At 39.3% G+C, this 25923-nt stretch overlaps 2 protein-coding genes across 3 annotated transcripts; one reads left to right on the forward strand and one right to left on the reverse strand.

Annotated features, from left to right (window-relative positions):
- Window positions 1–639: 639 nt before the first annotated feature.
- hmga1a (high mobility group AT-hook 1a) lies at window positions 640–5936 on the forward strand. Of its 2 annotated transcripts, none has more exons than XM_020929850.2 (5): window positions 640–758; window positions 1597–1699; window positions 2482–2559; window positions 3356–3412; window positions 4141–5936. In XM_020929850.2, the coding sequence occupies exons 2-5, from the start codon at window positions 1616–1618 to the stop codon at window positions 4207–4209; spliced, it is 288 nt and encodes a 95-aa protein (XP_020785509.1). In that variant the 5' UTR covers window positions 640–758; window positions 1597–1615; the 3' UTR covers window positions 4210–5936. The 2 variants fall into 2 exon arrangements, with proteins under 2 accessions (XP_020785509.1, XP_020785510.1); XM_020929851.2 differs by lacking the exon at window positions 640–758 and adding an exon at window positions 843–985.
- A 234-nt stretch (window positions 5937–6170) lies between these two features.
- smim29 (small integral membrane protein 29) lies at window positions 6171–10483 on the reverse strand. Its single transcript, XM_020929954.2, has 5 exons — window positions 10345–10483; window positions 9459–9752; window positions 8666–8691; window positions 8471–8576; window positions 6171–7307 (listed from the first exon to the last, which is right to left on the reverse strand). The coding sequence occupies exons 2-5, from the start codon at window positions 9564–9566 to the stop codon at window positions 7239–7241; spliced, it is 309 nt and encodes a 102-aa protein (XP_020785613.1). The 5' UTR covers window positions 9567–9752; window positions 10345–10483; the 3' UTR covers window positions 6171–7238.
- Between the last annotated feature and the right edge of the window lie 15440 nt (window positions 10484–25923).

The following is a 25923-nucleotide window of genomic DNA, read 5'->3' on the forward strand; positions in this document are numbered from 1 at the left end:
CTACAGATAGCATTTTTTAAATTGAATTACTGTTCACTTTCTCCTCCTGCTAAAAATCGGAAATAATTCCAAATACCCCCAGCAAAGTGCTTGTATGCCTCAAAGGGTCCCTATACCCCTGGTTCAGAATAACTCACTCTCACTCTCCATTTAATCAGGTTTTGGCCACAATGTAGCAATATATAGGATTACTATACATATGATATATGCTTTCGTTACCTTATACATGTAAGTATTGCATACTGAAAAACTGGTCTGCTCAGTTTATGAAAAGCTACAGTGTGAATGAAATGGAAGTGGACACCATTTAAAGAAAGAACCATTTCACTTCAACCTAAAGACTGTTTGTTTATATTGGGGGAGGTCATGGTTCACTCACCATTTTACCCATCACCATGGAGACATGGGGCTGTGCAGAGCTGGAGGACACGCGCGCATATTAGCAGTGTTATCAGCGACATGGTATTTCTAATATGTTACATTTCTCTGCTGGTGACTCTTGTGCGTAAAACTGTTGCACATATTCGAAGTGTTGAAGTTAAACCTGGACATTGGGATACGTGAGGGGGGCTGGGCTGCGCTCGTGCTGTTGGTGGCCCATTTATCATATCTCCGCCCTCCAGTGTTTCTGCTCCCGTGAGGGCGGCTCTTTAAATTGCCCCCAAACTCCTCCTGGCTGGCGCCTTTTTCCTTTATCTGCCGGAGACTAGACGTGCATGCTATTTTTAGGACGTCGTTGGAAAAAACTCAGCTTTACGGTAAATATTTTCAAACCTATTTTATTTCCGATTTTATTTGCTCTGCTTTCTATTTTAATTCGATGGGGTTGGAGGGCTGCATGACCTGGTCTTTTAAATGGGCGGGCTGCGCGTTGTCTGACGAATAAAGACTGTAGCCTATGGATAGGTGCAAGGCTTTTTAATCGGGAATAACCAGCTACGAGGGAACAATTCGTCTTCTAATCCTCTGAACTTTATTCCTGACGGTAAATGCGACTTACATTCATTTGCATGCTCGATGGGCTATTGTGTTTCAATGTGGCTGCACGTTTATCAAATGGAAGGAGCCTTTGTTGCTTTGCGCGGGTCTTGCTTTCGCCGCAAAAAGCGAAACCGAGTCTACGCGTTCACTAGCTTTTCGGTAGCCTCCCTGCAAAATCCAATCTGTAAACTGCGGTGTTGGCGGCACACAGCAGCCATTGTTTGTCGAAGCACATTCTGCCTCCATGATAGAGGAGTACGCACAGGCCCACGGCTCAGGGACGAGACACCGGGCCTGGAATCATGGTCGATCCGCGAAGAGAGCATCGAGTTCAGCTGGCTTTATGCAGATTGGCGCGGCCTCTTACTGCCTACCGTGTCTTAGCATATCATTGAAGCCGGTTTGAAGTCAATCCTCTGTTTGCCCGGCACCATTAGGCTTTGCAACTCTGCGCATTCGAGACGTAAATAGACCGGGAAATAAGCAAGGATTAATTGACTTAAATGTGTGTGTGCATCTTTGGTTGGTCGTGGACAAATGGGTGACGCGGTTAGCCCAGTGCGCGTGTGCCCTTCTCCACTGCAACCCGCCTGAGTCGTGTGATTTATTTCGTAGGTCTGAAAAGGAAGCAAACATGAGCGACAAGGGGACAGTCTCACCGAAGGAGAAGGAGGCAACTGAGAAGAGGGGGCGTGGAAGACCCCGCAAGCAGCCCCAGGTATAACACCCACGACCTGTAATTCTTGGCATTTCAGAGAGGGAATGTCACTTTCTTAGTCATGCAGGTAATGCAGTGACTAACATCACCACTGTCTCAGTAGCCTAAGCTACTGTGCAGGTAAAGGTGCATGCATATCCCATTAAGTGCCTAAACCCCTTTGGTAAACTGAACACTGAACATATGGCTGCAACAAGCCCCTCTGACCATTTACTCACCTCATGATTAGTGTAAATGTAGACTACACACTTCCTGTGTCTCCCTGGTTTGTAAGCAACCTGTAACCCAACACCTTTAAACCGGTTTTAACCTCCTCACTGCCCACCTCTGTTCACCATTTAATGGATGACATAGCAGAGTCAAAGCGCAGGATGGCTCATATAGCTGTCACTCAACATGTTGTGTTTTAGTATTGAATTCCACAGTTGCTACGAGCTGCGGTTTGGAACCGTAGAAATGTGATAAGAGATGAGTCGGCCATGACACAATGTATAACTGCTCAAAGTGGCAGTTTTATGTCTAATTACTTTTTATATGTGAATCATAAGGGGAGTAGTATGACTCAATTATACAATTTGTTTTCATCCCAAACCATGGTCTACTCTGATGTCCAGCCATGTGTGACTACACATAATTACAACATTATCGTTTGTTGAACACACTCAAAGGTACTTTATCAAATATATATATATACACATATACACATATACATATACACAATTATTTAAATGGATGGGTGGTCTTGTTTGTGTTAATTGACTTTTTTAATTTTTTTTAAATAGGAGTCCAGCGGCTCTCCAACTCCAAAGAGGCCAAGAGGGCGACCAAAGGGCAGCAAAAACAAGACTGCCACCAAGAAAGTAAGTCCTGCAACAAACTATCTCCTGCATCTTAAGGTCATGGTGTCGTTTAGTAGCCTACAAAATAAAGGTGGGCATCTCAACTCATAGGGCAACAAATCACTCCTGTGGGACACTGCACTATGATTGGAGTCATCCAAATTTAGTGTTTGGTTTATTGGCTGACAGTTTCACTCCTAAACTGTCATCTCAGATTTGAGTTGTTAAAGCCTTACCCTGCTGCCTTGGGTGATGCTCACTTGTGTACTTCCTGTCCTCCTGCTTCCTGTATCTTGTCATGCACAGTGCGGTGCAGGTGCAGAGGCCGCAAGACTGTTACCAAGCTGACACTAAGAGCACCCCCCACACACACCCCGCCCCCACCAGCACACAGCCCTAGTTCTTCTCTGCCTGTCGTCTCCATAGCAACAACTGATTTTTCTCCCGCTCCCCTACCCTTCAGCTCCCTGTGTGCTTTTTCGCTGCTGTTTTGGTGGAGAGACTGATAGACTGACTGCAAATGCATGGATGATATAGATTTGGTTGCATTGTGTTTCGCTGTGGAGCATTTTGCCCAGTCCAACCAGCTGTCTCTGAGCCTCAAACCAGGTGGCCAGCGAACTGGAGTGCCCTGTGTGCAGTTCCTGTCGGCCTTCCAGATAATGGCCAATGAACCCAATGCCCCGCTCCATCTGGCTTATTACTGAGATACTGCTGCCATCTCCAGGCAAACAGAGGCAGCACTCATGATGGGCTAGTGATACTGTATATCAAGGATCGCTGTGTGTTAACATTGCATTTTATTTTCTTATCGCAGAAGGCTACAACCGCCGCAGCTGGAGGAGCGAAACGCAGAGGAAGGCCCAAGAAGGAGGTAAGCACCCTGCCTAGCTGCATGTTGCTTCAACGCTCACATTTGTTATGCCATTCCTTTCCCAATTGAATTATGTTTGGAATGACTGTCTACAGGACCAAACTACATTTACCCCTAATCTTTTTGCATGACTCTTGCTTCCTTTCTGACTAGTCACTTTACTCATTACGGCCTGGCAGTGCGTTTTCAAAGGGCCTGTAGTAATTCACTTTTTTTTTCTTTTTTTTTTTAGCTCTAGGTTTATTTTTCCATTAAAATGCCTGCGCATACAGTCTCAATTGGCTTGTGTTTACGCTAGAAAGCGAATGTGGTCTTGTAGTAACATTTGGTCATGTGCATGGTCTGGGCGTACACTTAAAGAAGTCTGGATTACATTAGTCACACAAAGGAATGACCTAAAGCTACCCTACTGAAGAGGCTCAAATATTTTTATGAATGAACTTGTTTTGGCAAAAGCAAACTTGTTGAGTGACTCATTGGGCCTATGAATCACTTTAGACTACAGATGGCTCACTCTTCCCATGGGGTTTTTATGCTATGGTGGTTTATCAAAGGGTTTTATATTGTTTTTTTTTCCCTCATGTTGGTTCTTGGAGTTAAAGCAGTCATGGTTAAGACATGAATCACAAGCATCTATTGTACTACATGTTGACGGCCCTTGGACCATTTCAAAAGCGTGTACCCGTGGGAGTAGTTTGATTAAAACAACTTTTATTTTTTTCTTGAAGGAGGTGGAAGAAAAAGCATCCAAGGAATCATCTGAGGAAGAGGAGGAGGAAGATGAGGAAGAACAGTAATTTCGCATGCTACCTCACTCAACATACTGACTTACTGTTAACAAGAACTGGGCTGTATTTTCCAACACCAGTGCCACCACCATGTTCACCAAAAACCCTGCTACCACTGGAGGGTGTAACGCATACATAATATCATGCAGCAGCACTGGATAGACCGATGGACCTTGCTTAAGCATAGATCTAAGAAATAACGTTCAAGTCAACAGCCCTTTTCTGTCTTTTATACTGGACAAATATTCTGCTCTGTGGAACCTGGACTCTAATTTTCCCAAATCATGATTTCTCTGCTTACTGTTATTTGTTGTACCTGCATCCAAGATGGTAGGGCGTATATAGTTTTCTTCATGTTTTGTACTGGACAAAGGTGAATTTTACCTAAACCATAACGTGTGCGTCGTGTGAAGTGGTTTAACAAATCTGTTTGCATTGTATACTAGATGGGCTTCAAAAGTTTAGGATGAAAGTAGATCACTGATGGTAGAGATGTCTTTTTCTGTCAAATATAACCCCCTCTGTCTCACCGTAGAGCAAAATTTATCAACTTCACCCCCTAATTCCTGTAGGCAAATAGTTCATAAACTTTCAGTCTATGCTTGTAGTGGAGAGATTGTATTGTTAATCAAGTAGTCCAATCAGACGTAGTAGTTCTTTGTTTGGGTAACATGAGTGTTTTGTATGATAACTAATCTTTAACAAATGTATTAAGGATATCTTGTCAGAGCTCTAGGCTGGGAGCATCAGTATCGTTTCTTCAGGGAGCTTTTCAAATGCTGTTTGTCAATTTCCAAGCGCTCATTCAAAAGTTTATTGCAACTGCTTAAACAAGGAGGCTGTTTGTGAGGATATTGGTGGCACGACTATCTCTATAACGGCTTATTTCATTCCATTTTAGCTCTCTGCTTCACCAAGCTTGGTCCTTCTGTCACTGCTTAGTACATTGTTGTTCTTGCGTTGTCAGCTACAGGTAAAGGATGTTTGTATCTGTAAGTGTCAGGGAATCTTTGGCCACAATCCACTTAACTGGGTTTTTTTCCACACCTAAGCTGCTACAACCTCAATGACAAAACCCGGAAAACTGCAAACAGGCAAACTCAGCCTAGAATCTTCATACCTCACTCAACAGCTTACTTTACCTAATATTGCATTAACTGGTTTTCTGTTTTTAATGTAACCTGTGGCGTGCGTTGGAAGCGTCATCTTTGCATAGTTGTGAGTTTTGTTTTTTTTTCTTTGTTTTTACCTGACTGTACGCAACTTTTTTTTTTTTTTTTTTTTTGGCTCATTCATAAACAGAGCTTGCAGACAGGTGATTTTTAATGTGTGAAGCAAGTCAGGGAGACCTGTCAGCTTGGCAACTGTGTTCGCTGACTGTGGTAGTTTAGTAGGTGTGTGTTTTTATCCTTTTTAAAAATAAAAATCTGGTGCACTGAAATGTTTTCCGATTTTTCATGGACAAATGTGCTTTTCATTGATTTGGTCGTTCACTGATCAGCTGGCCACTGTGTGTTGGCACTTCCATATCACATTGATTGTATATTCAATTAGTTTCTCTTACTTTGACATCCTCCAATGAATTTGCAATTAATTATCAAATATCAACCATTAGATGCATTAGATGGGATCATTTTTTAATGTACACGTATATAAATGTACAATGTCTATATTTCTATGGTGCCCTACAACAATTTGTATCAGAAATGGTCAATAAAGAGAATTTTTCTTTGTCACTTTTGGTTTACTTTTATTTTATTTGAGGGGCAAAAACAGAGCAGTCCTTATCCAGCTGCTTCAGTGAATAGCCCTTCACAAAAAAAAAAAAAAACCTGTTCTGTTATGACACTTGTAAATGTTTAAAATTAAGCCTTAGAAAGACTGAACAAAGCAAAATTATCTAGGCCTTTCACAGTAAACTTAAAATATAATTATATAGTCAAAACTTAATTAGTGCAAAACAGGTAAGGTTTTTATTGAAACAATTTTTTTTATTGAATAGATCACAATATAATTACTGTGATGGGTCTAACAGCATCTTCAAAGTACAAAAACAATCCAACAACTGATCATTAAGAACAGTTCTTTTAAACTTTTAGTAGCCTTTGGAATAATTTCAAATGTGTTTTGTGTAGCTTGAGATACTGAAGTTTTGTTTTGCCTTTATCACCATAATTATCAGTTATTTTAAGAGGTGCACTATTAAACTTTTGTGCTGAGACTGCCACCAGTCCAAATTATAAATCCGTGCTGTAGAGGTGACCCTGGTCACAGTAAGGTTTGCATGTATTTTAAAGGCATCTTTGCGAAATAACACCTATAATTGAAAGTTCGAGTAATTTAATCTTATGCTGTGGAACTACCAAGGAAAAGCAGGTTGTAGACCCCCCTACTAGAAGGGAGTCCACATTCAGTGTATTATTTAATATTCTATATTTCTTCAGTGCACTTTTCCTCTATCCAGAACAGTTTCGACTAAGTTCCTGAGTTTTGCTTTTGACAGTTCAATGGCATTCTTTAGTGAGAAGTAACTTTGAGTTTGTGCCATGCCTTCTAAACAGGACATATTTTTGATACTAGTCACCACTCATTTTAGTAACAAATGAGTCTTTTAGGTGGGTATAATTCATTTCCATCTGGTCTCACATACCATTGGGATGTCTAACAAAGGATATATTGAGCTGACTCATCAAAGTGAAATAAAGTTCAACAACTGCAAGAAATTAACGTGAAATAAAATTGCTGGCACTGGTATAGACAAATTCAAATCAACAATCAGTATATATACATTCTTGAGTTTCGCCATTGATACCATTGCATAAAAATAAACTCAATAAATAATCAAATAAATACATTTTCAGGCACAAAGGATTGGCATCAGAAACTAAAAGGTGACATTCTCTTACAGCAGAGGCCCCCTAGCATGAAAGCAGGGTGAATATCTTGTGTGCATAAGGCTTTTTCAGTAGCTTCACTGCACTTAAACATGAATGGTAAACTGTACAGAGGCATTCAAGTAGATTTACAACAGAACTAGTTCAAGCCTTAACATCTTTGGTCAGGAGAGGGCGCTGTTGGTGATAGTGCTTGGCCCAGCCTTGTACAATCTGGAAATAAAAAAGAAGATACAATTTTTAAAAAGCTACTAAGAATGACCAGAAAATATAAGTGACAAAACCTATGACAATCTATGAAATTATTATTTTATCTTATTGTGAACCCTCTTTCTCGGGTGCCTTCTGTACATCTGGTAAAGGACTACAGAAAAAAACACAGGAAACTAGCTTCTAACTCTGGCATATTATGCAGTTGTACTGTTGGTCAATGTGCACGGTCTTTGTTATAATACGTAAAAAAAAAACAGACACCACAACAGTCACCTATTGTGTAAACTAATGTGTAAAAATGTGTGTTTTTTATCAGTGCTATTAAGAAAAGTAGATTGTGAGGTCTTTGATAGCTCAAAAAATGAGCTGATGATTCAATCAAGAGAATAATCTATTTATATTTCAAGGGCCCATATTACACTTTTTTCTGATCTGTTATGATGTTGTTACCCTATGAGAAATATACCTGGAGCTGTGGTTCTTTTTATTCACGTATGTTTGACACACAAATCCTGTGGAGTTCTTCTTTCAAATGGAAAACACTCTTCACATTGTTAAACCTTGTAATGTCATGTTCTAATACAGGAAGTGTTCCACGGCACTATACACCTTCACTAGAATCATTTGGATGATTTCAGCCCTTGAATTGCCAATCTTGACTAAACTAAAAGTAAAAGCTAGCTGTTAACTTGAAAACTATCACTTCAAGGTGGAACAGAGCATTTTGAAATTTGGAAATCATTCAGGGTTACTCAGACATGAGTGAATGAAACAAAACACGATTCTGAGTATGCTTTTGAGGAGGTAACAGCATTATAACATGGAGTAAATTTTGCATAATATAGGACCTTTAATGTGTTAAAATGTATTTTTGTTTTACAGATTATATCAACTTTCAGCTCTTGCAGCATTAAATATTTCGCCACCTCTTGAAACGTCTCTGTTGCGGTCTACTGTTGTGTGTTCTACCCAGACAGATTGAATTATCAGTGATGCATTACTTCCTTTTCCTCCCCACTGTCTTGAGCCTGTTATTATTTATGTAATTACATCACCTCTATGTTGTGTACACATTAACCCATTAGCTTGGTTTAACTGCCAGAGGATATGTTGAGTAACTGTTTTGTGGTTACATGAGGCCTCACAGTGGAGCGTGTGCAAACCTTTGTGTCTTCTTCTTTCCAAAGCATCTCTTGTTCAGCTTCATTCAGCTCCTCTGACGGGTCGTAGGAATACACAGGTAACAGCTGATGACGTAATCTGTCAAGTCTGACCCATACAGATAAACAGTGCAAGTTAAACCACTGCAACATGTCTATCAAGTGAAATGCTTTTTATGAGCACAACAAAAGCCTTACCTTCTCTTCTTTCGGATATACATGGCCTGTAATAATAAAAAAGAGAAGATTACTAAATTATAATAGTTTTTATCATTTGTCATGCATGATGTTTGACTATAGGTTGTTTGCCATAATCTCAGATGGACAAGAAGAGGCCAGTATGATTGTGAAATCACAAAAGAGAAAATCTACAAAAATTTTACCTATAATCACTTTTTGTTGGGGGATTTAGTCTGGATATGGATATATATGGATATGGAGTCCTTTCAAATGACACAATTCAAGAGTTGTGATTGAATAAGGCCACTACTAATCACCAATGTTAACAAATATTGCATTTCTTTCATGTGGATAGATCCAGTAATGATGGATGCCCTTGACTGTTAACCAGGCCAACTTATCAGAAAAAGTGAAAAAGCTAATTCTACCTAAACTGCCCTCCGTGATCTCTTTCCAATGTTGTGATGACAATCTTGGATTGTGGATTTCAGAAAACATAGGTCTATAATATTTAATCAGAATGAGGAGCAGACAATTATTCTTGGCAATATGAAGAGGTTCTGATTTTCAATGGAGGGAGACATTTAAAAATGTAAAAAATCTGTGATTATATACACTAAATAATTTTTTTACATTTTGAAAACTAATTTTATAAAACAAAATCAAATCAAATTGTCAATTGTTATTGGGGAAAAGAACTGTGATCATCACCCAGCTCAACAGGGACAATTGGCTCTTGCCTCATCGAGGAGTATGACACCATCACATTCTACGCTGTGAAAGCCACCTCCAATGACATCAAGGTACTTACCACAGCTGCAGCTATCCCAATAATGGTGATGAGGAAAAATGGCACCAGGACATAGGTTACTGCCACATCCCCGCTGATGATGACCGGAGGCACAGTTGTGCTGTTCATTGCTTATGTTGAGGACACAGGAGGGCTGGAGGGGCCCTCTCATGTAGGCCTGCCCCCTCCCTCCTAGTGCAGTCACAGTGCAGGAACTCTCCCCTCTGCGGCCCCTAGCTCACGGCTCATCCACGCTCATGTGACTCCCACATGGTATCTCTGTCCTCAGTAATCGGCGAGAAATCTGAACAACAACTGTATTACACAAATGACATCCGTTAAGAAAGAGCAAGAAAGTGATATATGAATATAGAATGACAAACATTTTAGGGCAATGATACAGGTTCAAGAAAAAAACATGACTTGACAGCTTACTTAGGCTACAGTGAATAAGCACTTCTTTTACTGCATCATGATGGCGCATTGTACAATATTTAATTATGATTTTAATTTTTTAAACTTAAAATAGGCTTGTATGCGCCATTTTAGGCTATTCCAGTCAGGTCTTGTGATCTCTGTTAGATAACCAGCTCATTTAGTCAGTGTACAGACATCTCTCCTTGATTCATATTGAACTGATCAATAAATGTGGGGATCAAATCAGAGAAACCTTGCACATAAGCCAAATGTTAACCAATATATGACCTGACGTGACAGCCTGTAGAAGTAGCCTATAGCCACAGTATAAATACCGTTAGCAGGACCCATATTTGACTTCCGCTAAATAAAGCAATTTAATACGCATATAGCCTATTCATTTCGGAGCTACGTTATTATGGCGTTATGATTAAATACAGCATTGCATTGCAGAGAGAAATAGCATGTTATGTTTAAAAGAGCGACTCACGGTGCAAACGTGCAAGTGCCTCTTCCTCTTCTGAAATGTTTCCGGAAGTTCGTACCGCTCTCTTCAAAGACACTTCCTCCGACATGTCACAGTGAATTTATGCCTCTCACCTGTTACTGTTGCACTTTACATTTTAAGTAGGCTAGTTATTGGCAGTCTTAAGGGAATATTGTTTGGGCCATTAGGTCTTCAGCCTTATATTTGAGGTTGTTTACTCCTTTTTATCTTATTTCTTTCTTAATTCACTTAGAATTGGCCTATGAGTTATCAAAGTCCAATCCAACTGACTACACTGATGACATGATTGATCGTTATAAGATGAAGAAGGTGCATGTTTCAAGGGATTGTTTTTGTCTCTTTCCATATTTTGCCACTAGATGTCACTATCACTTTGAGTCAGAGGATCCATTATGTTTATCATGGATGACCATTTTATAGGCCTACATTTTGGTCTTGGGTTTTCATATAGGCCTATGAATGACTCTGTTTTGCTCTTTCTAGGCCAGTTATATTCACCTTGCTTCACCTACTGGTCAAATATGTCGACATATTTAATCACACCAATCACACACATCCATGTTTGGAATCCATGACCAAAATTTCTAATATTTAATTAATTAATATCTGTATTTCGATCTATAGAATAGATCGTGTGAGGGGACTGAATACCTGACTATTTTAGGGTTATCCATTAAATAACGATTATCATCTCGTTTGCAAGGGTAATGCTCTAGAAATGTGTTGTTTTGCATTGCTTTGCTTTTATTAGTGGGATTTTAGCTTTCACTTTCGCAAAATTAAGAATACCCAGCAGCTGTTTTCGACCTCCCCAACGATAAAGTGTCAATTCTTCGAAGAGGGATTAAAAGAAGTAGGGTTACGTGTGTGGCATCATTATTATCTCTCCCTCTCCTCCTCTGTATCCTTCTCTTCTTCCTGTCGTTCACTGAATGGACCGTGCATGGGCCATCCCCCTACGTGCGTGGAGCTCCCCCTTGCTGCTGCGTGCATCGTGATCCGCTAGTGTGGATGCAGAGTTTTGCAGCGAGTAGGGTCACCTTCTGTCACTGCAAGGGAGAATTATTTGGAGGGCTGGCGTTTGTATAGACAGACCTCGCGGGCACCAGCAGCGGCAACAGCATCGTTTCTGGTAAGTCGTCGCTTCGATACGTTCGTGCACTGGCGAGAGGAGAGACGAGCATCCTTCGAGCAGACGACGCAGCACTGTAAATCTGTCATCAGCTTCGTTTCTATAGCACATATCCATCTATTCACTATGCATTTACTATTAATTCACAAAGCTTTGCAACAGCTCATAATCCATGCGTCATTTTGATATCGCGTCCAATCTGATAGAGCATCGTCTTGCATCATTATGTATCCATATTGCGGGTTTTACGCACAAAATCTAGGTTTAGCGTGCACTTAAATTTGAAAATAGGAATCAAGATTATGGCTCAACAACTACTATGAGACCTGCGTGACCGATTGCATGGTACTAGAGCGTATCCTTATCAAACATTGATGAATAAACAGCAGTAACATATGAGTGGAGATAGCGCCATAGATTGTTTTTGCCATGTTGGTGAAGAACGTAACCTAAACGGATGTCTTCCAGTGGTTCATTGAAGTGTGTTTATATGTGTTTACAACGATGCTTGGAGTCTCCTCTGCTCCATCCAAGCGTCGGTGGTTGGTGAAATGGTCACGAATGTAAATGAGAGCAGTCTTCTCTGACGTTACGTAATTCACTCGTTACAAAGCACAGCGAGGAGCCATCTCTAGCGTCATTGTGTTTTCTCATCTCTGCTCCTCTCTCTTCCTGACATACCAGCAGCAACAGAGGAGGAGCGTCTTGATTTTCTCCTCCACGGGATAAGGTGTTTGTGGTTGCTTTAATCATTAATCAAATCTGCTGTTGAGATGTAATATATCCTTGGCTTACAAGAGGATGTGCAATGTGTGCGTTTGGTCATTTCTGTTGTGGGTAGATTCCATGTTTATCTCCAGTGATCATACTCTGCACCTATAGGTTACTGCATTTGTATGTTGCTGTGACGTAGTGGGCCATTGCACGTGAGCTGGAGGCCTCGTATGTGTGCGTGGATGCGTGCGTGCTGTGCGCTGTCCGTGGTGCTGAAGGTAGTGACTGTCAGTGGACAAGGTGCCCCCGGGAGACGGAGAGAGCGGGACACGAGGCCGCAGTGTGGAGATGATTCTGTCAAGGGACTAATCTAATTGAATAGCAACGAAGGGGACATAAAGGAGCCCTTGCAATTCATTAGCAGAGTTCTCAGATCTTTACTGGTCCCAAAGTGTGGACTGTTTCAGTGACGATGAGTTTAATGGTTGCCTTAATGTTTATTTGTGTTTGTTTATTTACATGTCAGCACAACACCAGCCTGTGAATACCAGACATAAACAGGTCTGGGCTTTGCGGATTAATCAATTCACTGCTCTGGTTGGTGGTTTCTAAATAGCCGGTGGTTTGTTGGTTTATGTATTGTACGATAATGCCGCTCAAAACCCTCCCCCAACAACTTTCATTTTAGTTAAATTACTCATTTCAAGATCTATCGATAACACTTTATATTAAGGTGCCATAATAAATAGCAAACTGGTAATTACCTAACCCTTTGTTAATATTTGTTAATTGTTACTAAAGAATCAGTTTGGCACAAGTTAATCATTAACTAAACATTAGTTTTTAGCATTATTAACTATTAGGGATGTAACAGTAACAGAAATATCATGGTGTAGTATTGTCTAACTATTAATTAGTGCCAAAAAGACATTTAGTTAACTATTAACAGTCTTACCGAATTATCTATGTGCAAATTTACAGTAGTAGGTATGTTGGTTTTCCTTTTACTTCTAGTCTGAAATTTAAACCAGTTAACTTTTTTGTACTGATTGAATGAAAGGTTCCAAATTTCAGGTGCAATTCTCTTTCTTGCTTGCCATACTACAGCAGTGATGTACTCTGACTTTAAATAGCTCAGATTTGGCAACATGACATACAGGTCTTTTGCCAGTTTCAAACATAAACAGAAGGACAGTACTAGGAAAGGCATCTGGTGGGCTTTAAATCTGAACATCCACATCTGTATTTACTAATTTAATAGACATTTCACATACATTATGGAGATTTGCAGAACCTTTAGAGTACAGATTACAGCAAATGAACTAGTTATTAAGCAGAAATAAATATACAAACAAAACTGAAAACTAGATGTGTTTGACTGTTTAATGGCCAGTTTGAAGGTAGTTAGATTTATGATTCTTAGTTAAACAGCTGAGATTATTCCAAATTGTATCCAAAACAAAGGTAACACTTGTATTGCATAATCATGACTTTCACACAGCACTTTTGTATATATTGACAGTGTGTTTTTCCTCAGCTGTGATGGGCACGTCTGACCCGGTGCAGATACCCAGGGACAGGCAGGACAGTGTGTGTGAAGCAGTGGGCTTGTGTTGTTATTCTGTGGAGTGATTGGTGAAGAAAGGGTTAAAGGCGCCTGGTCCACTGTTAAAAGCGGAGATAGTGTTTTGTGACAAGGTGTGAAAGCAGAGACGGGAGCTGTGAGGGAACAGCGAAGAGCTCTTCTTGGTGCACAATGGAGAGATTTCAGACACAGAATAAAGGCACAGCTAAAACATACTGTGTGAATCTAACTTGACCATGAAACCAAATCCTTCAGGGGTCTTATTAGACGTCACTTTTATCTATTTTATGACACTGATGCTTAAATTCAAACCAGGAAGATGTGACTTATCCAGAAAAGTTTATTTTGTCTTCTTTGTACATTGTATTTACTTAGTTGACATGTTTTGAGACATAGCTGAAGATGGCTTGCAGCTAGCAGCCGAGACATGTCAACAAGATAAATACATCTACATTACTGTCTTTAAAAAGAACCCAAGATGTTGAAGATCAGACTTCTTACCTTGTTCTTGTACCTTTTGTCCCCAGTGTGTAATTGCCAACCTCACACAGCTTACAACTTCTACATTTCAATAACTTCCATTCATAGATGTAACATACTTAATAATATTATGCATTCCTTTTTTAGTATTGCTGTTTAACCGCAGCAGTAGAACCATCAACCTCCTGATCTTCATCTTGTCCGCTATTTTCTGATGTGATAATATTGTTTCTTCATCAAAAACATACTTGGAGTTGTGTTTTGTTTCATTCACATGTTCCAGTTAATTAACCTTTATTATTAGTCTGTCAAAATCTGAAAGACTTAGAGTTTAAAATTCTTCTATCAAAGTATTCCACTGTGTTTTTAAACTCCATACACCTTCATTAGATTCATTACCAGGCTTGGAATTGCCAGTTTTTACATCAAAAACATACCTGGAGTTGTGTTTTGTTTCATTCACACATGCTTAGCACGCAAACCCTGCACATTTCGGCTGAGTTCATCTCTCAGAAGACACTCTATTACATCTTGTGATGTCATTTCATCAGTGTCATCAATACTGAACTAAAGATAAAAGGTAGCTGTTAACTTGACATGACATCACAAGATGGGACAGAGCATTTTGAGCTTTGGAGATGAGAGAGACTAATAATAAAGGATTACTCAAACATGCGTGAATGAAACAAAACACAACAAATATGTTTTTGATGAGGTAACGCACTCTATCATGACTTAAAGCTCACAAGAGTCAATTTTGTATAATATAGCCATGTGATCCTTTACTAGAAATGGAGCAAAACTATTCAGGAAAACTTAAATTTTGTCCTGTTCAAGTGATGTTTTTTTTCCATATTGCCATTTCAAATGATCATTCTAGCAAATTGGTTCCTTATTGCACCACTGATATCTTAAGTGATACATGCTAGGATCACAGTACAAATATATTATTCCACAGTATTTCTTGTGTTTTGACCCTGGGTTCGATTCCTCTGTGTTTCCCCTGGGTAGCTGCATGAGTAAGCGGTGGTGAGTACAGTTTGTCCACCACATGTCAGTACTGGCCTCTCGTTATGTTGTTCTGCATTAACCTGACACAAAGTCTGCAGCACACAACCTCTAGGCCAATTTAAAATGGAGTCTCACTGGGCTGTGTATAGTCTAGGCTTCTCAAATTCTGACATGTGCACCACTATAAAACCAGATAATGTGCTGACTTAAACCTTATTCTTGTTTTGGGGGCTTTTGGGCATGGTTCAGCTTCAGATTACCCATGGACTTGTTTAGGAGACTCTGTGGCCTGGATGTTGTTTTGTATGAAATTAAAATATAGTTTGAAATATAAATAAAGAATATGAAAAGACTATTGAGACTATTGGGAAGTTGAATTAAACATACCCGGAGTTGTGTTGTTTCATTCATACACGTTTAACACACAAACCCTCAGCTCTCCTCTCAAACAGAAAACACTCTATTCCACCTTGTGATGTTGTGTGGTAATACAGGAAGTGCTCCACTGTGATTTAAAACTCCATACACTTTCACTAAAATAATTTCAGCCCTGGAATTGCTAGTCTATTTGGAACTAAAGGTAAAAGGTAGCTGTTAACTTGAAAGCTATCACTTCAAAATAGAGTATTTTGAGCTTTGAGATTTTGACAGACTAATGAGAAACAGTTACTGGAATATGTGTGAATAAAACAAACACAACTGGAAGTGTTTTTGAGGAGGTAACAACATTATAATGTAGCTTTAAACTCACTCAAGAATCAATTTTCTGTAACTGAGGACCTTTAAGTCCCCAGGTTGCCATGTAACTGCAGTCCCCATAAAACATCTACAGAATAACATTTCCTTACTTTAGACTTTTTTGTTCTTTGGTGGTACTATAACAGTTTTAGGGCAGCATTTCTCACCAGGAGTACAGGGACATGAGCACTTAGCAGGAGGTACTTGGAATGGTTTATTGGTTTTAAAAGAAGCTGAAAGTGAATAGTATTATTTAAACATTTTTTGTAGTTCTTTAACATTCCTAAAAATATATTTCTGGACATTAATTAAAAAGAAACATTTAGAGGGCCTTTATTATGCTTATCGATGTAATAATGTTTTGTTTATTTTCATTCACACATGTTTAACACACAAATCCTGCATATTTATGGTAGGCTTAAAGTTTAGAGTTCTTCTTTCAAAGTACTCCACTGTGTTTTTAAACTCCATACACCTTCATTAGATTCAATACCAGGCCTGGAATTGACAGTTTTACTAACCAACTTTTCTATCAAAACCATCAAAAACAGACCTGGAGTTGTGTTTTGTTGCAGTCACACATGTTTAACACACAAACCCTGCACATTTCGTTTTAGTTCATTTCCAAAAAACATTCTATTACAACTTGTGATGTCATTTCATCAATGTCATCAATACTGAACTAAAGGTAAAAGATAGCTGTTAGCTTGAAAACTAAAACTACATGACATCACAAGGTGGAACAGAGCATTTTGAGCTTAGGAAACATAGACAGACTAAACAGAAATGGTTATTCAAACGTGTGAATGAAATAAAACACAGCTCTAGGTATGTTTTTGATTAGGTAGACTCAACAATTATAACATGGCATAAAGCTCAAGAGCTGATTTTACGTAATATTCCTTTAATTGATTGACAATATGTTTGATGTGTTACTGTATCTTCTCTGATGCCAACAAACTTCATTGAGGTCATTCTTTTAGTCACCTTATCTGGTATAGCTCATAGCGTAGTAATTTTATACTCACTGCTCCTTCATAAAAAACAACAACAACAACATCAATCTCTTAAGTGTGTGGGTAAGTGTGTGGGCATTACAGGAAATGTGCCATTAGATTAAAGGTGACTTGCAGATTTTCATTTGTCAAGACCTTGGCCTATTGATCAGCCTTTTACAGTCATTTATTAGGTTAGGTTAAAAAGTCAACAGATAAGATTCTATCCTTTTTAGTACGAAATCTTCCATTTGTACCCCACTCCACCACCAGCTCTGTCATATCCTCAGTCACTTTAGAATATGTCTTGAGCTTTTATCCTATTCACTAATTGCAATATAAATCATATACATAATTAATGCTGTCTTAAATTGAAATTTGAATGCATTTGTGAGCCGTCATAGTGAGGAATTGTAATTCAGAATGAGTGAATTTATTACAAGGCATTAGGGCAATTGGATACTAAAATATTTATGTACCCACCAGAGCAGCAGTGGAATAACTCATGAGAGATCCAGATCATTTCACTATCAGGGGATGAGCTAATGTTATCAAATACAAAGTACAAGAATTCATTAAAACTTCTTATTCTTTATTTCATTTAGTGAAACGTTATACAATAGTCTCCTCACACCCACACTAGCTTTAAATGTAATCGACTTGTGGAGGATTGTTTTACTACATGTGGGCAGCAAATTGAACGTTTGAAAATGTTACAGCAAGCATTTTATATCTTATAGTTTGATTTATGATTAGTGCAGAGCTAAAATAATCAGAATGTTTGAGATTATGGAGCAAGAAAACTGTGAATTAAAACTTCAAATCTGATGAGGGATCCGCCATCTCCTCGTCTCCATGGATAAGCTTTTCCTGCAATGTTACAGTATGGGATTAAATGTATCTATATATAAACCTTTGACATCACTAGACCAAATTACAGGTCAGAACTGTGGAGAGGTGACCCTGCTCACACTAAGAATGTATGTTTTTCCAGGTGTTTTTGAGCAACAACAGAACTTGTAATTGAATAAATACTAGATACATACTGTAAGGTGGTCACCAGAAAAGTTACACAGTGCACCTTTAAAATAGTATAGCCTACAATTTTACAACCACTACATTGCTTATTTTAGAGATTTAGTGTTAGAAACAGTTTGCTGATGGTACTGAATTGCCAACTTAGACAGTATATTTAACAGCCCTATATTACAAAAAAAATGTTTCTTGTGAGCTTTAAGTGATGTTACAGTGTTGTTTCTCATCAAAAAGCATATCTGGAGTTGTGTTTTGTTTCAGTTATGTTTTAGTAACTCTTTATTATTAGTCTGTCTACAACTCCAAAGCTCAAAATGCTCTGTTCCACTTTGTGATATTATGAAGCTGTTTAAGTTAACAGCTACCTTTTACCTTTTGTTTAGGAGAGATTGGGAAATTCCAGGTCTGAAATTATCTGAATGATTATGTTGAAGGTGTATGGAGTTTAAAAACACAGATGAGCAGTTCCTGGATTACTGCATGACATAATAAGATCGAATAGAGTGTTTTCTGTTTGAGAGAAGAACTCAGCCTAAATATGGAGGATTTGTGTGTTAAACATGTGTGAGGGAAACAAAACACAACTCCAAGTAGGCCTATGTTTTTTTATGAGGAAACAACATTGTAAAACTGATCAGAAAATAGTGTAATAATAGCATAATATGGCCCCTTTAATGGAAACCATGTTCATGCCTTTACCATTTCTGAACCACACTTGGATATTTTTGCATCTCTTCTCCACATTTGATTTATTTTGCCTTTTTTGTGACATATCAAAAGTCTTCTTATTCTTCTTATTCAACATCTCTAATCTTTCTCCTCTGCTTATAGGTGAACACCCACTGCGGCCTTCTGCTCTGTGGAAGGCATATGTACCTGACCTCCTATTGGTGGAGAAGGTAAGACTCCCGTTTATATTTTCTTGCAATCTTACATCCCACCTACTTAAAGACAGACAGTTAGTCCGAATGTTGCTTCTGTCAGTTTCATCCTTCCCTCCTCCTTTACATCTTTACCTCTCAGTTAAGTTTCTGTTCCTATTTACTACACACATAAACATAATCTTTTAGGCCTCCTGTCTGGTAACCCATTGATCACTGGACTGCTCATTTGGAGTGTCATTATTAAAGGTACACTGTGTAACTTTTCTGACTGGGTGCCCATCACCTGTTTGTCTCATTAAGATGTCATTGCACAAACTTACCTATCTTATATCAATTCAATTACATGTGTTTTTATTGACAAAACATAGCTGGTTTGATGGCGCTGTCTCCATAGAGAATACTAAATTGTGGGAATGCAACTAATGGTTATTTTTTAGTTAAAATTATTATTTGTATTGTGCATTGAGACGTAAGGGTTGGAATATGTTGACTGAAGGCTTTTGGATAGGGAATATCTATGAATAAGTGTATTATTAATGAGAAGTAGTCATTTTGGCATTTTGATTTAATAGCACTGTTTTCGTTAAAAAATGTCTTGTCCTATGTGTTTTAGAGTCTGTATAGTTCAGACAACAATTACTATTATCAAAATGCAGCAAACATTTATTTTAATAGCAAAAAGAGCAAAAGAAAATTAAATTTTGTCAACTAGATAAAGATTTTTTTGATTGAAGACAGTTCGAAGTTCATCTAAGCTGCTTCTCCAATTTTGGACACTCTGTCTGAAGTGAGGAGCTAACTACACTGAAACTACTCTGCAACTAACCCACCTACCAATGGCTTTTGAACCAATAAGTCAATAGTTAATAGTCATCAGATGAGCTGCGAAATATCAATAAAAAAAAAATCTTTGTCCAGTTGACAGAACTGAATGCTCTTTTGTTATGGATCCTACCTGGATGACTGAGGTATAACACAGACATTATTTTTTATAGTCAAAGTCATTATTAGTCTATTACTCGATGCATCCCTACTAATTTATTAATATCTCTATGATGTAAGGCCCCTCTACCTAAAACATACACGCGCCCCTTTAAAGCCATATTTATTTTCCCATAAAGTAACATTCAGAACACAGTATTTCAGTCTAATCCAGCTGAACAAATGCGTCTTTAGGCCGATGAATAGCCTGTTGCCAGCTCTTAATAATACATGAGAGTGGTCCAGTCTGTTGGTGGGGCCTCATTTTGTTGCTTATTTTAGACTGGTTCATTGGATTTCTCTTGTGTGTCCTACTCTGTGTTTGACATATGAAATTACAGGCACAGCACTCGTCCGGTTGGGAGCCTGTCCAGAGGTGGTTTTGTTTAAAAGAAACAATTTGTCAGAATTTATAATGTCACTTTTATGAGAATGTTTCAGCAGCTGGGATCACAAATTTGTAATTGTTGATTTTTAAATGGTCTTGAATTGTAAAAGTAATGAAGACAAATTGGTTTAAGTTTTACAAAAAATTGGTCAAATCTTCTCTGTGGGGAGCTGTTATATAAAATTTGTGTAGTTTATTATTTACCTCATTCTGGAAGTTGTATTAGTTGTATTATTTTGTGTGTGGCTGCCGATCTCACAGCAAAAAAGTTCTATACAGACTGCCAAGCTGTTTTAAAGCCCTCCAGAGAATCGGTGCAGTATTGACTTGTTGGCGCATATGAACACTGAATATTTTACACAAGTCAAGCTTCTTTTTATATTTTAGAAGTGAAACGATTCCCAAATTCTCAGTTGAAATGAATGGGATTCTCTCTGCCAACACAAACAAAGCGCGGTTAGTTGCATTTATGGCAGAAGTGGGCAGGGCAGAATAAGGTCAATACTATTTCTTTTAGACTGACTTGATGATTGACTGAATGATGTGCAGATTGAGTGCAGTTGCACTGATTATTTTATGATGAGGATGATTTATCCCATTTCAGGTATAAATAATAAAATAAAAATGGGGAAAATTATAAAAATTATAAAAAATACATACATCCTCTTAAATATAAAAGTGCACCATGTCACTGTCTCCATGATGTTACTGCTGTTACTGCTATATACCTAGAATGTTCCACAGTATGGCATTAAACTTATAACACATTATTATTATTATTATTATTATTATTATTATTTATTATATTCATATATTATTCATTTTTTTGATTTTGTGTTTAAATGAATAAAGGCCGCAAACGGACTGAAATAGGACTGAACCAGGACTGAACCCTTAGTGAAGAGACGCGCCCAGAGGTAGACTGTCGGGTGATCAGGACTGACCAGACCGGGACTGAGACCAGGACTGAGACCGGGACCAGACCAGGGCCAGGACCAGACCGGGACTTAGACCAGGACTGAGACCAGGACCAGACCGGGATCGAACTAGGACTGAACCTAGACTGGGACTGAGATCAGGACCAGACTGAGACTGAGACTGGAACCTGATTTAGTCCTGGTTCAGTCCTGGTTTAGACCTAGTTTCAGTCCTGGCCTGGTCCCAGTCTTAGTCCTGGTCTCAGTCCCGGGCTGGTCCTGGTCCTGGTCCCGGTCTGGTCCTGGTCTCGGTCTCAGTCCTGGTTCAAGCCTGGTTCAGTCCGGCATCGCAGTTCAAGTCAGAGATTATCTATTTTTTCCACTATTCATTTAAACACAAAATCAAAAACTGAAAAAAACAAATCTTTATCTGTTTTTTCATTTTGGTTTTGGAGACAAATAATGAAAAAAATAATAGTTTTTTTGTTTTCTTATTTTTGGTTTTATTTTGAGAAACAATGAACGAATGATACACGGATTCACATTCTTACTGTGAGCAGGGTCGCCTCTCCACAAACCTGACCCGTAATACTGTGGAACATTCTAGGCGAAGCAATAACTTTCATAGAGACAATCAGATCGAGTTAAGCCACATCATTTGCTGTTGGTTGCTATGGCGATGATGCATATTCAGTGTGTATACATAGAGCTGTTCTGACTGTTTGAGCAGAGTTTGTGGAGCCATGTTCGGGCTGTGTATCAATGTTTACTGTAGCGCCGTTTCTTATTTCTCCCTCTTTTCCGTACTTACCCACAACACACCGATCAGGCAAACCTCACCCACCAGCAGAGACGCAGTGGTCCAACTGGCAAATGACTGTCAACACAAGCTCCTGAAAAAGAACGAGTGAGGTACGAGCCAAGAACAAGTCTGAGAGAGGAAGAGGAGAGAAAGAGAAAGAGGTAAGAGAAAATCAGAGGGGCATTAGGAGAGAAAAAAGGAACAGGAGGGGAGAAGGAGAGGGTGGGAAGAAGACAGGAAAGAGAAGGATGAGAGAGGGTAAAGAGGAGAGAAAGGAGAGAGGAGAGACGGGAGGAGAGGTAAAAGAGAAACGGAAGGGAGGAAGAGGAGATAGAGAGAAAGAAAGGGGGAGGAGAGAGGATGGTAAAAAGAAGAGAAAGAGCAAAAGAGGAGGCTGAGAGAGCAGGAGAGAAGAATGAACAAGAGGAGAGAACAGAGGATAGAGGGGTAAAAAGGAGGGGAAAGGGGAGGAGAGGAGAATGGAAAAGTGAAAGAAAGAGGTAAATTAAACAGAGATATGGAAGAGAGGAAGAAAGAAGGATGAGAGAGGAGGAATGGAAGGTCAGGGGGGTGAAGAGAAGAGATGGGAGACAAAATGAGAGGAGAGACTGAAGTGGAGAGGTAAAGGATGAGAGGAGAAGATAGACAGAGGGAGGAAGAAGAGGAGGAGAGAAGAGATGATAAGGGATGGAGAGAAAAACAGAAGCAGAAAGAGGAGAGGACACAGAGGAGAAGAGGGCAGGTCTGATGCTTCTGCTGAGTCACAATTGAAGTGCTCAGGCTGCATCACACGGGCCTCCTCTGATGCACCCTGTGCCTCTGCTGCTCTCTCTCTGAATTTATTAAGCGGTGTTTTAGGATAGAGGGCAAATTCACTTAAAGCAGACTTGTTATTCAGAGATTTAAACCATCTCATAGTTGTTTCCCTTCTCCAAGTTGTTTCTGAAGTGATTTGTGCAAGTTGGAACCATCTTTAATCGTTTATTTTAAAGGTCAACCTCAGCTTTCACCGCCACCGTCATACGACCACTGCTCCGTACTTAGGGTTAGGGTTTTTGTTTTTTTTTCTGAATTGGTGATACGTGTAGGATTTAGCAGCTTTGCATAGTCATTTTGGTGCAGTTGAAAATAATAATATAAAATCCTGATCTGCAGATATCCATCGGAGGAGCTGACTCTTTGTTGTGATTATTTTTATGATGACTTTTGCTCCCACTGGGCACCACGATTTTCTAACATGGATGTTAGCAGACTTGTTTCTTTATTAAGTCTTCTTTATTTCGATTTGTGGGTGTTGTAGGTTATAACTATATAACAGGCTCAACCATAATATGTGTTTTTTGACCTAAAGACCTGGGCATAGTGGAACTTTCTTTCACATCAGTGACATTGTCAGCAAGCATGTCAGGATGGATAGGGAGCATCCCGGAAAAAAAAAAAAAAAAACAACTGTATTTACCATGTTGTTATTTCTACATGAACTTTGGATAAGAGAGGATGTGAAAAATCTGGTCATACTGAAGAAATTACACAGATTAATTAGGAAGATTAAAGGTTTTTAATTTTTTGAGCTAGGACTTTCATGTTGTTAGTTACTAAAAAGGTAAGTAAAGAACACTAAAATGAACAGAGACTGGTTAAAGTTGACCCATAGACTGTGTTTATGACTGTGGGACACCCCTGACACTGTGGTGTGCATTCCAGCCACAAGAGGTCAGTAAGGGAACAAATAATAGTGCATTATTTACTGTTACAACTTGAGAGACCATAAAAGTCATCAGTTTTATTATAGGTCTGGGACTTGATCATAATTTATGATCTAACTTTCTTAAAGCCACGGCTAAGGTTTAGGTTAAGTTTAGACTTTATGGTCTCCATAGGGAAATTTGTTCTCTGCAATCGACCCATCCTTCAGTGCTACTAAAGCAACCTGTCAGGACGTGGGCACCACAGTACAGTGCCCGGGGACACATCTCCTTATCTTGAGCTAGTCTTGAAGAGAACCTTAACTGGAAGATTTGACCTATTGTGTATGTTTTGCTGTCTTTTCTTGTCTACATGTTTTGAATTTGCTTTGTAATAAATTACCTATCACATATTTCCTGTTCTTCCTACCCTTTGCCTACTCTACATTGTTGTTTATGTTGTGTCATATACTAGCTTTTGCACATTTCTGATGGATCTGTTTGACTCAATGGAGCGCTAGTGTTTTGCTTGGAAAGTTCACAGTAGTCATTAAATCACTGAATTTGCTTTGTAATACCTCTTAGATTACTATCACATATTCACTGTTCTTCCCACCTTTTGTCTACTCTGCATTGTTGTTACATTGTGTTATGTTGTGTCATATACTGTCTCATGCACGCTCTATCTCTGGACTGGGAGTATTAGAGCAGGTTTAAAATAGGTCTGTAAGGTGCTTAGTCTGCCCATTCACATGACTTTCCTCAAGCTAACTGCTGCTGTAGCACTGGGCCAGACACACATTCACTGCTTTTCCACATCATGTCATCACCCCCTCGCCCCCTGTGGTGAATGCACTCTCCTCCTCTGACAACAGCCAATCAGCATTAAGCAGCGTGTGGCAGTAAACGGCACAAGTGAGGACACGTTTGAAAAGCTGCATTGACTTGTTATTGGACTTGCATCGCTGGGTTCCAGATGACATCACCACATTCTATAATGTTCAAGGGCCCATATATTACTCTTTTCTGATCTAAGTTATAATGTTGTTTCCTTATCACAAACAGACCTGGAGTTTTTGTTTAATTCACACATTTAACACACAAATCCTGCATATTTAAGATGTGTTCTTCACTCAGACTGAAAACACTCCACCTTGTGATGTCATATGTTAAAACAAGATGTTCTCCACTGTATTTTTAAACTCCATACACCTTCAATAGAATCATTTGGGTAATTTCAGCCCTGCAGTTGTCCATTTCTACTGAACAAAAGGTTAAAGGTAGCTGTTAACTTAAAAACTATTGCTTCATAACATTACAAGGTAAAACAGAGCATTTTGAGCTTTTGAGACGTAGACAGGCTAATGATAAAAGATTACTCAAACAAGTGGGAAACAATTTGTGCAAAGTGCAATTTTGTGGTATTGCATAATAAGATAATTGAGCTATTTATTAAATGGTTAGTGTTAGTGGTTTGTGCATTTTCCCATTTGATATTTAAAGGTTGTATAGAGGATTTTCCAAGGAACGAGAAATCCAGCGACAGTTTGTCCTTTTTCAAATGTTGCACATGCATGAAACCACCCCCCCTCCCCTACAGCTCCCTACGTAGAAACACCTCCTCCCGCCTCCTCCTTACGCCAGAAACAGGTTTGTTTACAGCCGGTGCGCTGCACATGACTTGTAAACAACTAACTACAGTGTTGGTTAGGCAAGACGGAGAAGTGAGGAGCGGGGGGAGCGGGTGTGCGGACATTTCGTTCGCGGACGAGAAGTGAGGAGCAGGGAGAAGAGCAGAGCAGGGAGAGAGGAGAGGAGAGAGGAGAGGGGAGCAGGGAGAGGAGAGAGGAGAGGGGAGCGGTGCGCGGAGATTCCGTGCCCGGAGAAGTGAGGAGCAGGGAGAAGAGCGGATCGGGCAGCGGGGAGAGGAGCAGGAAAGGGGTGCAGAGAAGGTTGCGCGGAGATTCTGTGCGAATGAACTAACTACAACACGCAGCAGCAAGCGGACTCTTTCTTTGCCTTGAAAATTACGTTTTCAGACATAGGATATCGCTTTCGTGTCCTGAAAAACGTTTGACTAGCTCTTGGAAATAAAGTACATTTTCATAATAAGCAGAAGTGACCTGTCCAGGAGTAATTTGGCGACCAATGTGTCAGTCTTTAGACCCTGCGTCTGCTTCAGTCGCGCCATCGCTGGAATGAATCTTCAAGAAT

The sequence above is a fragment of the Boleophthalmus pectinirostris genome, unplaced genomic scaffold, assembly GCF_026225935.1.
Source record: "Boleophthalmus pectinirostris isolate CB_2022bp ecotype Guang Dong unplaced genomic scaffold, ASM2622593v1 HiC_scaffold_8, whole genome shotgun sequence".
Classification (NCBI taxonomy): domain Eukaryota; kingdom Metazoa; phylum Chordata; class Actinopteri; order Gobiiformes; family Gobiidae; genus Boleophthalmus; species Boleophthalmus pectinirostris.